The following is a 15,202-nucleotide window of genomic DNA, read 5'->3' as shown; positions in this document are numbered from 1 at the left end:
ACAAGTCTGGCCTGTAAGTCGACCTATGGGGGAGTAGAGGGGTGGCGCTGTCAATACCTGCTCCACATCATGGTCTCTCTGTGCCCTTTGTGGGACATGGGCAGCAGGGCAGTGGACTACTGATGGCGACCCCACAGCATTTCCCTCCACTCCCTGCAATGACACTGATTGTGACACATTGACTTTTCTCTCCATTCCCTCCAGCAACAATTATGATGATTCCCTGCCTCTATCCTCCACTCGCTGTGGCACAGTGCGATTGACATCATTGAAAATGTCTTGGACTGACACATTCCATAGTATGTCAACAAAAGACTCCTAAATTCATCCTCTTGGCCTTCCCTCACCCTCCCCACTATGAAAGGGATCCTTCTTTATCCCCAATGAAAGCTGCGTCTGCTTCTGGAAGCAGGATCCAAAATCTCAAAAATGTAGGAGTTCCCACAAGACTTGGCACTATCTTGGTTAAATCATTACTAATCTTCAATAATCTATTCCAGAGAAGCCTCCAGTACCACTTACCTTCATGAGGCTCCCCGTCAGTCGATATGATGTTGGACCACTTGATTTCCTCATTGTCCTGGTATAGAACGGGACCTGCAAGACAAAGAAAGGGACCTAAGTCTAGTGCTATTTCAATAAGCAAAATGTCTGACCATAGACTCCAGGTCAGTGCAGTGAACATAGAAATAACAGCACTTGGCGTCATTGCCTAACTGTGTTTAGTAACTTAAATAATCTATCTTGGAATAAAGGCTAGGGAAAAAGAGAACTTAGAGAACTGTATAAACCTTAACTCTTGGATAAGAAGGATTATTCTTTGGACCAGAGACCACACTTTTGTTTTAAGTGGACTTTCGGGGTTGACTAAACCAGAACACCAAACAAAGTATTTGAACTTTCAAGAAGAAAGAGAGAGACCCCTATGACTTGATATAGAAAGTTGTATGCACAAGGAGAGTGTTAATGGAAAGAAATTCAAAAGAAATGCATGCATGTCAATGAAGGATTTAATTAGTGAATGTAACCTATGCTTGCCTTGTGTCCCAAACAGAAAACGCAAAAAAAAAAAATAACTCTTGGATAAGAAGGATTATTCTTTGGACCAGAGACCACACTTTTGTTTTAAGTGGACTTTCGGGGTTGACTAAACCAGAACACCAAACAAAGTATTTGAACTTTCAAGAAGAAAGAGAGAGACCCCTATGACTTGATATAGAAAGTTGTATGCACAAGGAGAGTGTTAATGGAAAGAAATTCAAAAGAAATGCATGCATGTCAATGAAGGATTTAATTAGTGAATGTAACCTATGCTTGCCTTGTGTCCCAAACAGAAAACGCAAAAAAAAAAATAACTCTTGGATAAGAAGGATTATTCTTTGGACCAGAGACCACACTTTTGTTTTAAGTGGACTTTCGGGGTTGACTAAACCAGAACACCAAACAAAGTATTTGAACTTTCAAGAAGAAAGAGAGAGACCCCTATGACTTGATATAGAAAGTTGTATGCACAAGGAGAGTGTTAATGGAAAGAAATTCAAAAGAAATGCATGCATGTCAATGAAGGATTTAATTAGTGAATGTAACCTATGCTTGCCTTGTGTCCCAAACAGAAAACGCAAAAAAAAAAATAACTCTTGGATAAGAAGGATTATTCTTTGGACCAGAGACCACACTTTTGTTTTAAGTGGACTTTCGGGGTTGACTAAACCAGAACACCAAACAAAGTATTTGAACTTTCAAGAAGAAAGAGAGAGACCCCTATGACTTGATATAGAAAGTTGTATGCACAAGGAGAGTGTTAATGGAAAGAAATTCAAAAGAAATGCATGCATGTCAATGAAGGATTTAATTAGTGAATGTAACCTATGCTTGCCTTGTGTCCCAAACAGAAAACGCAAAAAAAAAAATAACTCTTGGATAAGAAGGATTATTCTTTGGACCAGAGACCACACTTTTGTTTTAAGTGGACTTTCGGGGTTGACTAAACCAGAACACCAAACAAAGTATTTGAACTTTCAAGAAGAAAGAGAGAGACCCCTATGACTTGATATAGAAAGTTGTATGCACAAGGAGAGTGTTAATGGAAAGAAATGCAAAAAGAAATGCATGAATGTCAATGAAGGATTTAATTAGTGAATGTAACCTATGCTTGCCTTGTGTCCCAAACAGAAAACGCAAAAAAAGAAAATCCAACAGAGTGCATTCTGAGTTCCATAGAAAAGCTTGAGGGAGCTGATTATTCCAGAACCAAATCCATTGGAAAGGGGTTATTTATCTTATCAATTTACTAAAGCCATGCGCCTATTGCCCCTGGGGCAAATGTTCAACACCTGTAGCTATTCGTATGTTGAAGGTCAGTATCATCAGATTTGGGCAGCCTCTCTTCGCTCCCAGAGACTCCTGGATCTTCAGGTGTGTGGAGACTTCTCAGAAAGCGAAGCCCACAAACATGTATCGGCCCGAACAAAGATGAAGCAGGGAGCCCAGTTCAACCCACACAATATGTTCCACTTCCTGCCCGATACTACTCCTTGTACTACAAAGGACGACTTGGCTAGAGCTCCAACAGCAGTTCAAGCACACAATGAAACAAGAAAATCTAGTCCTGAAATGTGAGCACGTAAGATGCAAACCAAGAGCAGGCGCTTGTGGAAATCACCTCGGAGCAGTTCCTAGGACTCATGTCCCACAGTTATACCTAGCAAGGTACATTCTTCCTACCAATGGGCAGACACCAGACTAATCAACGAGCACGTCATCAGTGAACTTGGCTGTTCACAAAGGATTTAAGGTCGGAGAAGAGGGTGGTGGAGGGGATGTTGGTAATTGATGAAAAGGGCTGGTACCGACAGACTTCTTCTTTAAAGGGATCTTGTGGCGATAAGACAGAGGTCTTGGTCTTTGGGAAGGACCAAGATGCTTGGTCGAGCGAGTGGTGGCCTCTATCTCTTGGCATCTGCCCCACTCCCTCCCAATCAGCCAGAAATCTCGGCGTGGTCTTTGACACCTCACTCTCCATGAAGCTCCAAGTAAATAGGATGGTGGCCACGTGTTGGGGCGTGATTAGGATCCTTAATAGGATCCGTAACTATCTTTCTCCCCATGCCCGTAAGCAGATCGCAGTCGCCCTTGTTGGCTCAAGGCTTGATTATTGCAATTCCTTGTATGCGGAGTCCAACAAGGGTCTTATTCATCGACTGCAAATAGTGCAGAACGCGGCAGCGCACTTTGTGTTGGCCCTTCCCTTGGCATCTTTCGCCACGATCGCCAGGAGAGATCTTCACTGGCTCCCTGTCCAGTACAGAGTCTCTTTTAAGATTCTATGTCTTGCGTATAGAGCTCTTGGGGCAGGTCCGGATGACACACTTGGGTCTCTGCTCTCTCGTTATCTTCCATCCAGATCCCTTCGATCTGCCGGCTTATCTCAACTGGTAGTGCCTCGCATACGGCTAGCCAGATGGGGAGCAAGAGCCTTTTCTGTTGTGGCCCCTAAGCTCTGGAACTTCCTTCCAATTGAGGTTAAATCTCTTCCCTCAATTGATTTGTTTAAAAAAGCCCTGAAGACGTGGTACTTCATCAAAGCCTATCAATGATGGACCGCTGGGTGGATCTGCTAGCTTGTATTATTTGTTTTAGGCGCCTTGACGCCCATTGGGCAAAGTTTGCGCATGATAAGATTCACATCATTCATTCATTGTAATGAGTGCCTCATCAGGAAGCTTGTGTTTATGAGGTAGCATGGTATGAATATGAGCTGTTTCGGAGTAAATATAAAGTTTCTTCTGTTTGGAATCCAATTTCGGTGGAACATGTATAAATTTGGATCCACAGGGACATGTTTTGGTTTTGGTGATGGATTTTTCGGTGCCGATATGGCCTGGGCTTTGGGTGCGGAAGATTTCATCTCCGAAGACGGTCTATTTTTCGGCATGGAGTATTTTGGCTCCAAACCAGATTTGGACTTGGAACCAGAGGGTTTCCGCTCCGGAGAGGCTGTGTGTTGACTCGGCCCAAGCCAAAAGGCTTGACTGTGCATTTCGGAGCGGAGACAGAAACGTCTTGTGCCAACCTTGGCCAGAAGACAGAGGTGGTGCCGAAGCCTTCGGTTTTTTGAGTCAGTTGTCCCTGCGGAAGTTCATCGGCATCAAGGTCTATCTGTAGCTCCGAATCAGACTCAAACACGAAGAAGGCATCTTGCTCCTTCGCCGCTGATAAACAAATATTTTCTTGCTTGGACTCTTCACCAAAAATATCCGCCGTGTACTCAATGCTTTGACGCTACATCTCTTGACGTCGAGCCCAACGATCGAAAAAAGTTTTCTTTGACCAAAATGAACTGGAAGCGTTGCAGTCTTCATCTTTGTGCTCCGGAGACAAACACAAGTTACACACCTGTTGTGAGTCAGTGTGCGGATAATTTGCATGGCACTGAGGATAGAATTTGAACAGTGTCTGTTCTATCGACAGTGAGATTGACCAACGCGGTTAGGCCCGAAGGCCGTCTACAAATTGTTCCGATCGAAGAGTAGATTTTGTTGACCGAAACTATACACGGAGAGATGGGAAACAAGTACGAAACAATACCGTCGAGGGTAGAGAGTATTGCGCACCGAGGGGAACCCAAAGAATGGTTTCGAACTGGAGCGCAGTAATACACGTCCAAACCAGATGGCGGAAAACAATGTAATTGATGCCCATGTGCACTATCACCAAAAGGAGGAGTAACCTTACCTCGTAACTAGGGAAGGACTTCTCTGAAGAAAAAAAACTTGCAAACACCCGGAACCAAAACTAGATGGCAGGAGTATGCAAAGCATGTGTATCTACAGCACACATGCCTTGAACACACATTTACCTTACATTTCTGCGATGTAAAGTTCTGAAACCTGGAGGGAAACACAAACTTCCATCCACCCGGCCTTCCCCCAAGTCTCTCAATAAAAATGGTTCATCAGTTGTGTGGGGAGGCCCATTGTCCCCAACAGGAAATTGGCCAAAACGCAGCATGGATATATCAAATTTTTCCACTCAAAACTGCACATTTGTCTTTTTGCAAAGTGACTCGCTGTAGATTTTGGACACTAGCTCAGCCAGCACATTGCGACACCTAGAAAACCTGTATTTTTTTTAACTAGACACCAAGTGGTATCCAGGGTGGCGTGAGATGTGTGGCTCTAATCAGGTTTTTATACCCAGAATCTGTTGCAAAGCTCATACTTTGACTAAAAAAATAACCTTTTGTTCACATTTCTTTGATAGAAACTTCTGGTATCTTCGGGGAGCTACAATCCTCCTTCGACCTAGTATTTCAGCAAGTCTCCAGATAAAAATGGTACTTCACTTGTGTGGGTAGGCTTACTGCCCGTGACAGGAAAAGGCCCAAAACGCAACATAGATACACTACATATGTCAACTCAAAACTGACCCTTTTTTTACAAAGTGGGTAGCAGTGTATTTTGGGCCCCAGCTCAGTTAGCACCTAAAGAAACTTAGAAAATCTATACATTTTTTAAAAAACTAGACACCTAAGGAAATCCAGCGAGGGGTGAAGTGTGCCTCTCACCAGGATGCTTTACCCAGAAACCATTGGAAACCTCAAACTCTGACTAAAACAACACATTTTCATCGAATTTCTGTGATAGAAAGTTCTGGAATCTGCTTGGAGCCAAAAACTTCCATCAACTCGGCATTCCCTAAATCTCCCAAAAAGGACAGTATCCCACATGTGTGGGTAGACCAAGAGACCACTACTCAAAAGACCCTACAGCACTACATTGAGGGATAAGCAATAGGGGTAGCTGCTGTATTTGGGGCCGTGGTGTGGTGCCACCCATGCAAATCTATAAACCACAAACATTTTTGAAAACCAGACAACCAGGAGAGTCCAGGTTAGTGTGCCTTGCTTGGATCCCACAAGGTTTTCTTACCCACAATGCTCTGCAAACCTTAAACTTTGTCTGAAACAATGCATTTCCCTTCCATTTCTGTGATGGCAACTTCAGGATTCTGAAGGAATCTACAAAACTCCTACCACCCAACATTACCCCACGTGTGCCAATAAAAACGCTGCCCCACTTGAGTGTCTAGGCCTAGTGCCCGCGACAGAAACTGATAAAACAACGGTCCAAATGACCTTCGTTTAAATGCTGCCTAAGTAATAACCCAAACAAATGTCCTAGGGGAGTCGTTCACCAACACTTCGACTTCTACTTTTGCTTTGAAAGTGTGTCAATGGTATTGAAAAAGGGTACAGGACTCAATATCTTGCACGATGATGATTTTCAGGTTTTTAGCATAAGGCCAATATACTTTTTGTTATGTATCGTGTATCTCTGATCCTGCCTCAGAGTTGGACTACATAACCAGCATTAGAGCCTGGGCATCAGTCATCCACTGACCATCTCTGCTGACTGGCCAAAACCTTCCTTCTAAATCTCTGTCTTATGCATAAGGCAGAAGTACTGTTCTAAATCATTCTGGGAAATTTATACAACAGTAAATAAGCAAAAACGTACTTCACCTTGCCACATACCCAATTCCACTGTATACTTTTGGCATATGGCTCATGCAAAACATTATTGTTGGGGGACAAGCTAGGGCCTTGCCAATATAAACATAATTTCCTGAAGTTACAAATCTATCTTTGATCTCATGAAGCACACATACAAATAGTACCCACTGAAACTTTGTGCAAATGCGTGCTCTTTGTGAAATCTCACATTGCCATCATCAGGGTCACTAGAATTATGCGTAAAAGCACCAAATTATGAAACAGGATTATGCAGCATTTTTTTTTTACAGTATTACTTTTATCTTTTTCATTTGTAAACTTGTAACATAGTGCACTGCCTGGCTAAACAATTCACCTCATTCGTACCATTTTAGCAATCAAAATGCAGAAATAAGAAACTGATATATGACCAGTCAGGCTTTGCACAGTCCGTTTCACTGCGAGCCAACACAGATATTCCGCAAATACCATCTGTTGCATAATCTGAAGATCGTAGACTTATATGGCATATGGAGTAGATATATATATTTTTTTTAATCTGAGTTTTCTCCTGGGGGGCGGGTGGGACACATCTGCTATTAGTGGGCCTTTTGGGGGGAGAACTGTTGTTTTCCGCTCTACCTCACGTTCACATGGGCAGTGGACTATTCATGGTGACCCCCTCGTCCTTCCCTCCACTCCCTGCAACAACACTGATTTTGACACCCTGGCCTTTCTCACCATTCCCTCCAGCAACAATGATGGTGATGCCTTGACCCTTCCCTCTGCTCCCTGTGGCATGCTGACATCAACTTTATTGACACATTCCTTGGACTGCCACATTCTATAGTATGCCAACAAAGGACTCCTAAATTGCCCTTCTAGTCCTCCCTTCACCCTCCTCACTGTAAAGGCATCCTCCTATTTCCCCATCCGAGGCTCCATCTGATTCAGAGAGTGGGACTAGAGGTTCCCATAATACTTAGCAGCTATCTTTGGTGCGGAAATATACTTATCGCGCCTTTTCTCAAAACCTTGCTTGGCTTCGAGACTCCAGCTCAGAACTACCTCCAGTTTCCGAGCTCCCATTTACCTTCTCTGGGCTCCCCATCCTTCGCTCTGGTTCTGGAACATCCGGCTTCCTCGTCATACTGGTTTCCAACGAGATCTGCAAGACAAAGAAAGAGTCTTACTTCAAGTGCTATTTCAATAGGAAGGACTCCACACCCCTAACTCTAGGTAGTGCATTGAAACTAGAAATAACTATACTTGGCTTCCTTTCTTCATAGGTTTCTGGTAACTTAAAAAATTCAACCTTAGAATAGGCTAGGGAAAAAGAGAATTAAAAACGGTATAAACCTCAACTTATTGATAAGAAGGATTACTCTTTGGTGCAGAGACCACACTTTTGTTTTAAGTGGACACTGAAGGTTGATTATACCCAAAAACCAAAAACAGGATTTGGACTTTTAAGACAAAGGGAGAGACACCTATGATTTGATAGAGAAAGGTGTATGCACAAGGGGAGCTATAACAGAAAGTCAAACGGAATGCAGAAATGTAATTAAAGGATTGAATTAGTGACTATTGTCATTAATCCAACAGAGTGCAGTCTGGGGCCTTGAACCAGGTGACAATCAAGAATAAATATCCTTTCCGTTTCTTCCCAATAATCTTGGATCAAGTCAGAAGCTAAACAATGAACACCCACCACCAACTAAAATACCCACCTTGCCGAATGAACAACCCTCACCAGAAACAGCAGCAATCATACGGACCATGCACTCAGGGGGCGCAACAGACACATGCCCCCACTACATCTACTCATCGCGGCCACCAACAACATTCAAAACATACTGGGCTATGGAGAAACAGTGCCCCTCATCCTGCTCGACTTTTCTGTGACTTCAGACACTGTTCTTTTTTGGATAATGTTTGCTACCGCAACTAAAGTTTCTCCTCCACGCCCTTTCCAACCATTTACAGGCACTTTTAAATTTTCGTCGAACCAGGGAGCAGAGTGATTTATCGTCCATTGGGGACATAGGGACTCGGGTGCCAGGAACTCTGCGCCTTGCTTTATCGAATTTTCCAAATTGACAGCGTCCACCTCTGACTCATTGCTTCTGGAGAGGGGGTGCGCTGACAGCACAGTGTTCAATGCCTCGGGGATTATTTTGTGGATAACGTCCCTCTGGTGTGGAGAATGCGGACCTTTCCTTTGCTCCATCTGATAGGGCAATCTGCCAATAATCTGAAGTCAAATCAAAAGTACTCAGGTACTCTGCAGCTTTTAACCTGTCAATGAGCTTGTCCGCTCTAGGTATAGAGTGAGCATCATTCTTAGTGACTGCATTAAGTCCTCTGCAGTCCACACTTAGCACCAGAGTCGATATTGAGAAGCTCTTTACTACAATGTGAGAAATTGAAATGTGCAAATTTTCAAAACCCAGCGCATATAAAGCCTATTTTATGAGGGTCCTACTTATAAGTACCGACCCCACCACCCCCTCTGCCCCCCCTCCACTGGGGAACCTAAATGAGACCCTGGGAGTACCTAATAGGCCAAAATATTTTAGTTTATTAATTTGTAAGTGCCCAAACACCAATGTTGATTTTGGGCACAATGGACATGTTAAACTCAGTCCTGCAACACGGGCTGCTGTTAAAAATGACATCAGGCTCTCAGCAGTGCACACATGCAAGTACAGAAAGGGCTGCTGGCCTCTAAGCTGCCGTGCCCTATTATATACTCGGGACTTAAGGGTAGTTTTGATCCCTGCCCAAGTGTGTACCAGGGCCTTATAGGGGAGGTCATGGCAATCATAATGGCACACTTACCCATAGTGTACCCTATGTACATAGGATTTTTCACTGTATTCTCAGTGTCTTTTCAGCATAGCACTGGCCCTGAGCCTGGTTAGGCAGAGCCAAGGGACAGTCAGTCAGTTACCACCAGTACCAGTCAGCAAACAATGGGGGTGCAAAGGGCACAAGGACGTATTTCACACATCTCTGCTAAAGCCTTACAGTCCCTCTTCTCATCTTGAAATTACACCTCCCCGTCATCATAGGAACGCAAGTGGAATTCGAGGTGCATTTCATCTTGGACTTCAAACGACAACATGGTAATCTCTTTCACCTCATTGATTGGACTCGATAGTCTCCTGATAACATGTCCCGAGTCCCCACTGAGCACATTTGTGCTCCCCTTTCCTTATTCCAGAATTTCATGCTCAGCACCTCAGCAAGCCCATCTTCTTAGTCTACCTTTAGGGGGGGAGAACTGTTATTTCCGGCTCCACCTCATGTTCTCTCTGTGTCCTTTATGGGCCATGAGCAGCAGGACAGTAGACAAGTGATGGTGACCCACTGTCCTTTCCCGTCACTCCCTGCAATGACACTGATTTTGAAATCCTGGCATTTCCCTCCATTCCCTGTGGCATGCTGACATCAATACCATTGACACATTCCTTGGACTGCCACATTCTATAGTATACCAACAAAGGACTCCTAAATGGCCCCTCTGGGCCTCTTGTCACCCTCTCCCATAGTGAAGGCATCCTTTTTCCCCATCCAAGGCTGCATCTGCTTCAGAAAGCAGGAACCAACATCTTGTGAGATTAGGCGTTCCTGTAAGATTTGGCTGCAATCTAGACTGCCATTCGATAAATACTGTTCCCATTGCTCAAAGCCTTGCTTGGGTTTGAGACTCCGCCCCGATAGACCTCCAGTTCCTGAGCTCCCACTTACCTTCTCCAGGCTCCCCATCCTTCACTCTGCTGCTGGAACATCTGGTTTCTCTGTCATCCTCGTATCCAAAGCCATCTGCAAGTCAAAGAAAGCCCTTTAAGTCAAGTGCCATTTCAACAAGAAAGACTCCTTGCTCTAGGTCAGTGCGGTGAATCTAGAATTGACTGTACTTGGCAGCATTTCTTAACGATTTTTGGTCACTTAAAAATTCAAACTTGGAATAAAGGCTCAGGACAAAAAGAACGTAAACAACTTTATAAACCTCAACCCTTGAATAAGAAGGGTTATTCTTTGGTCCAGAGACGTCACTTTTACTTAATCTGGACAACCAGGGTTGACTAAACACGGACCTCAAAAACAGTTTTTGAACCTTTACCCAATGATTTGATAGAGAAAGTTGTCTGCACGAAGGGTGCGCTCATAGATAAAAAGGCACATGAAATGCATGCTAGTCATTAAAGGATTTAATTGGTGAATGTAAACCAGGCTTCTGTTGTGTTTGAAATAGAAAAAGCAGAAAAGAAAAATTCAACAGAGTGAAATCCACAGAAAACCTTGAGGGAGCTGATCATTCCAGATACAAGGTAGTAGACAGGGAATTGCTTATCTTGTACCTTTACTAAACCCCAACTTATGCCCCCTCTGGAGCTAATGCTCAACACCCGTAGCTATCCGTGTGTTGGCGGTCAGTCTTGGAGGGTTTGGGCAGACTCTCCACTCCCACAGACTCTTGGATCTTTAGGTGAACGGAGACTTGTCAAAAAAGCCACGCCAACAAACTATTATCAGCCCTAGCAATGATGGACAAGGGAGCCCAGTTCAACCGACAGGATATAGCCACTCCCTGCCCAAAACTACTCCTGGTCAAACAATAGACAACCTACCTAGCACACTAGCAGCAGTTCAAGCAGGCAATGAAGCAAGAAAATCTAGTCCTCAGATCTGAGTTGGTAACATACAAACAGCCACTTGGAGAAAAGACCCTAGTGGTTTCGCTAGAAGCCATGTTGTGCTCATACACTTAGCAAAGTTCACTCGTCCTACTAATGGGAGGGCACCAAACAAATCGATGAGCTTTCCACCATTGAACTTGACTGTTCTCACTTCCAGCCCTGTACTTTTTGCTGCCCCAGAGTGCCTTAGTGGAGCAATTCCAAATTTAGTGCTTTTAGGAATCGATGCCAACTGTTGTGAACAAGTCGAATTGCGGGAATCCCCATTGTTGGAAGTATGGAAGGAAAACTTGGGGATGAAGTACTCTGGGAGCAGTAGTCACTCCTAACGGGAGTACGTTGAATTGGTAATATTTGCCTGCTATTATAAATCTGAGGCATTTGTGTTGAGCTGGATGAATTGGACCATGAAAAGATGCATCTTTTAAGTCTAGAGTAGACATAAAATCTCCCTTCTGTAAAAGTGGAAGTACATGTTGAAGGCTCACCATGTGAAAGTTATCTGATAGTATGTATTTGCTTAACTCCCTGAGATCTGGAATAGGTCTTAAGGAGACGTCCTTTTTGGGAATCGGAAAATAGAGAGAGTAAACCCCTGAACCTTGGTACTGTAATGGATCTGGTTCTATGGCTTCTTTTAATAAGAGTGATTGCACTTCCTGTTCGAGCAACCGCGAATGGTCTGGAGACAATTTGTGAGAACAAGGCGGAATGTTTGGAGGATTGGTGATATGCTCCAGTCATAACTAGGTTGGATCATTCTGATTACCTATTTGTGAGTTGTTATAGATTGCCAAATGGGGAGAAACTGTTGAAGGCTTCCTCCGACAGGTGTGGTATGGTTGGAGAGAATCGTGGGGAAGTCATTGCTTATTAGGGGAAGGAGAGTTACGGGGTGTGGTGCCCTTCCCCTGCCTTTAGAGTTGTTTCATCTATATCCTCCTCGGAAAAAAACATTTGAGAAAGAGGATTGGTTATTCCCTTTATAAGAGTAGGTGTTCTGGTCTGAGGGTGTGGTTTTGGACCCTGCTTGGTAAGATGAGCAATGAAAGGAGCCTCTGTTTGAAGGAGACTGGAGCACTCCCATGGACGGAGCAACTTCAGTGTCCTTTTTCATTTTTTCAAGCACCTGGTTAACCTCAGGACCAAAGAGATGTTCTTTCTCAAAGGGTGTATTTAAAATAACTTGTTGGACTTCGGCTTAAACCCGGAAATCCTTAACGCAGCATGTCTTCTGGCTAAGATGCTAGTGTTGACATCTTTAGCTGCGGTATCAGCAGCATCTAGAGCACATCCTACTGACGAACTGGAAATTAGCTTTCCCTCATGTACCAAATCTTGCGTTTTTGCCTTATGCTCATCTGGGAGATATTGAAGCAATTGCTCCATTTCATCGCAGTATGCCCCGTCATATCTGGCCCTGCGTCTTTGCAATGTGCCAGTGATTGGCAGTTTGAGCAGCTATGCGTTTGCCAGTAGTGTTTATTAGCTTGGATTCTTTGTCTGTGGGAGGAGCGTCCCCTGAGGTTTGGGAATTAGCTTGTTTGCGAGCATTGGACACTACCAGTGAGTCTAGTGGTAACAGGACCTTAATAAATATTGGATCTGTTGGGGAGGCTTCATATTTTTTGTCGACTCTAGGAGTCAAGATACGTGCATGCACAGGAGCTTTAGGAATGTCATCAGCATGTCTCATCATACACTTAAGCATAGGGAGTGTCTGTGTTGACCTCTGTTGATCCTAATGTCTTAAACAAAAAATCCTCTTCTAGGGATTCTTTGTGTAGGATCAACCCATGGTACTCTGAAGCCATGGCAATGAGTTCCTGATTCACAAAACCAAAGTGGGGCGAGCTAGGACAGGTGGACGGCCGTCCTTGTCCCTAGAAGTAACTACTAACCAAAGAAGACGGCCACAATAAATGACTGTCTGACACTAGAGTGTCTGGCACCTCAGAGGTTATGTAAAGTTCTGAAATCTGGAGGGAAACACAAATGCCCACATGCATCATTGTTGGTATTTGCGATTCCTAAATTGCGAAAATTAAGGAATCGCAATTTAGAAATCGCAAATACCTATGCATTTCAAATTTGCAAATATTTTTGCGATTTCTTATTTTTCGTTATTTGCGATTCCCAATTTTGCCTAGAGGCCCATAGGAATCAATGGGAAAGCATTCTCATTTTGCGAATTCGCAATTAAGGAATCGCAAAATGAGAATGCAATTTCAAGGGTGCAGGGGGGGATCCAAAGGACCCCCCTGCACCCCTGAAATGTCACGTAAGTACATTTTACTCACACACATGTCCCAAAATATAAGTTTCAAAAATGAAACTTTTCGCAAATTACCACAAAGGTTTACTGCATGGTAATTTTCCCCTTCCTAATTGCGAATTCGCAAATTAAAAAAAATCATGCATAGCATTTAAGAAATCGCAAATTTTGCGATTTCTTACATGCTATCGCAATTTAAGAAATCTCAAAAAATTGCGTTTTCTTAAATTGCGAAAAATGGGGGGGAAAAAATGATGCATCCCAAAATAGGTTTTTGCATTCGCAAACGGCCGAATTTTGCGATTCACACCGTTTGCGAATGCAAAAAAGCTTGATGCATGTGGCTGAAACTTCCTTCCACCCGGACTTCCATCAAGTCTCTCAATAAAAATGGTTCATCAGTTGTGTTGGAAGGCCTATTATCCCCTACAGGAAATTGGCCAAAACGCAACGTGGATATATCACATTTTACCATTGAAAACTGAACCTTTGTCTTTTTGCAAAGTGGTTTGCTGTAGATGTTGCACCCTAGCTCAGCCAGCACATTGAGAAACCTAGAAAACCTGTACATTTTTTTAAAAATAGACACCAAGGGGTATCATGGGTGGGGTGAGATGTGTGGCTCTAACCAGGTTTGAATACCCAGAATCCGTTGCAAAGCTCAAACATTGACTAAAAAATAACATTTCCTCACATTTCTGCGATGGAAACTTCTGGGAGCTACAATCCTCCTTCGACCTAGCATTTCAGCAAGTCTCCAGATAAAAATGGTACTGCACTTGTGTGGGTCGGCTTACTGCCTGCGACAGTAAAAGGCCCAAAACGCAACATAGATACACAACATTCGTCAACTTAAAACTGACCCTCTTTTTACAAAGTGGGTAGCAGTGTATTTTGGGCCCCAGCTCAGTTAGCACCTAAAGAAACTTAGAAAACCTGCACATTTTTGAAAACTAGACACCTAAGGAAATCCATCGAGGGGCGACGTGTGTCGCTCACCAGGACCTTTCACCCAGAATCCATTGGAAACCTCAAACTCTGACTTAAACAACACAATTTCATCACATTTCTGTGATAGAAAGTTCTGGAATCTGCGAGGAGCCAAAAACTAACATCCATTCATCATTCCCCAAGTCTCCCAAAAAGGACAGGATCCCACATGTTTTCCAAGAGACCACAACTCAAAAGACTCTACAGCACTACATTGAGGGATAAGCAATAGGGGTAGCTGCTGTATTTGGGGCCGTGCTGTGGTGCCACCCATGCAAATCAAAAAACCTCAAACATTTTTGAAAACTAGACAACCGGGGGAGTCCAGGGTGGTGTGCCTTGCTTGGATCCCAAAAAGTTTTCTTACCCACAATGCTCTGCAAACCTTTGTCTGAACTAACGCATTTCCTTTCCATTTCTGTTATGGAAACTTCAGGAGTGCGAAGGAATCTACAAAAATCCTACCACTCATCATTACCCCACGTGTGCCAATAAAAAAGCTGCCCCACTTGTGTGGCTAGGCCTAGTGCCCACCACAGAAACTGATGAAACCAAGGTCAATAGGAGTCCCCTGGCGAGGGCTCCCAATGACCTTCGTTTAAATGCTGCCTAAGTAATAAGCTAAACAAATGTCCTAGGGCAGTCGTTCACCAACACTTTGACTTCTACATTTGCTTTGAAAGTGTGTCAATGTTTTGGAAAATGATACAGGACACAATATCCCGCATGAAGATGATT

At 43.6% G+C, this 15,202-nt stretch overlaps 1 protein-coding gene across 1 annotated transcript in view; it reads right to left on the bottom strand.

Moving 5' to 3' along the window:
• Window positions 1–15,202, bottom strand: part of LOC144828299 (uncharacterized) — a 225,329-nt gene that overhangs the window by 184,500 nt on the left and 25,627 nt on the right. The window contains exons 5-7 of the mRNA XM_078686382.1: window positions 10,247–10,321; window positions 7,587–7,661; window positions 523–597 (exon numbers count right to left, since the gene is read on the bottom strand). Coding sequence (XP_078542508.1) covers window positions 523–597; window positions 7,587–7,661; window positions 10,247–10,321 — 225 coding nt within the window. The remainder of the gene's footprint in view (window positions 1–522; window positions 598–7,586; window positions 7,662–10,246; window positions 10,322–15,202) is intronic.

Source organism: Lissotriton helveticus, chromosome 4_1, assembly GCF_964261635.1.
Source record: "Lissotriton helveticus chromosome 4_1, aLisHel1.1, whole genome shotgun sequence".
NCBI lineage: Eukaryota > Metazoa > Chordata > Amphibia > Caudata > Salamandridae > Lissotriton > Lissotriton helveticus.
The sequence above is the reverse complement of the archived record's forward strand: the minus strand, read 5'-3'. Positions and strand labels throughout refer to the sequence as shown.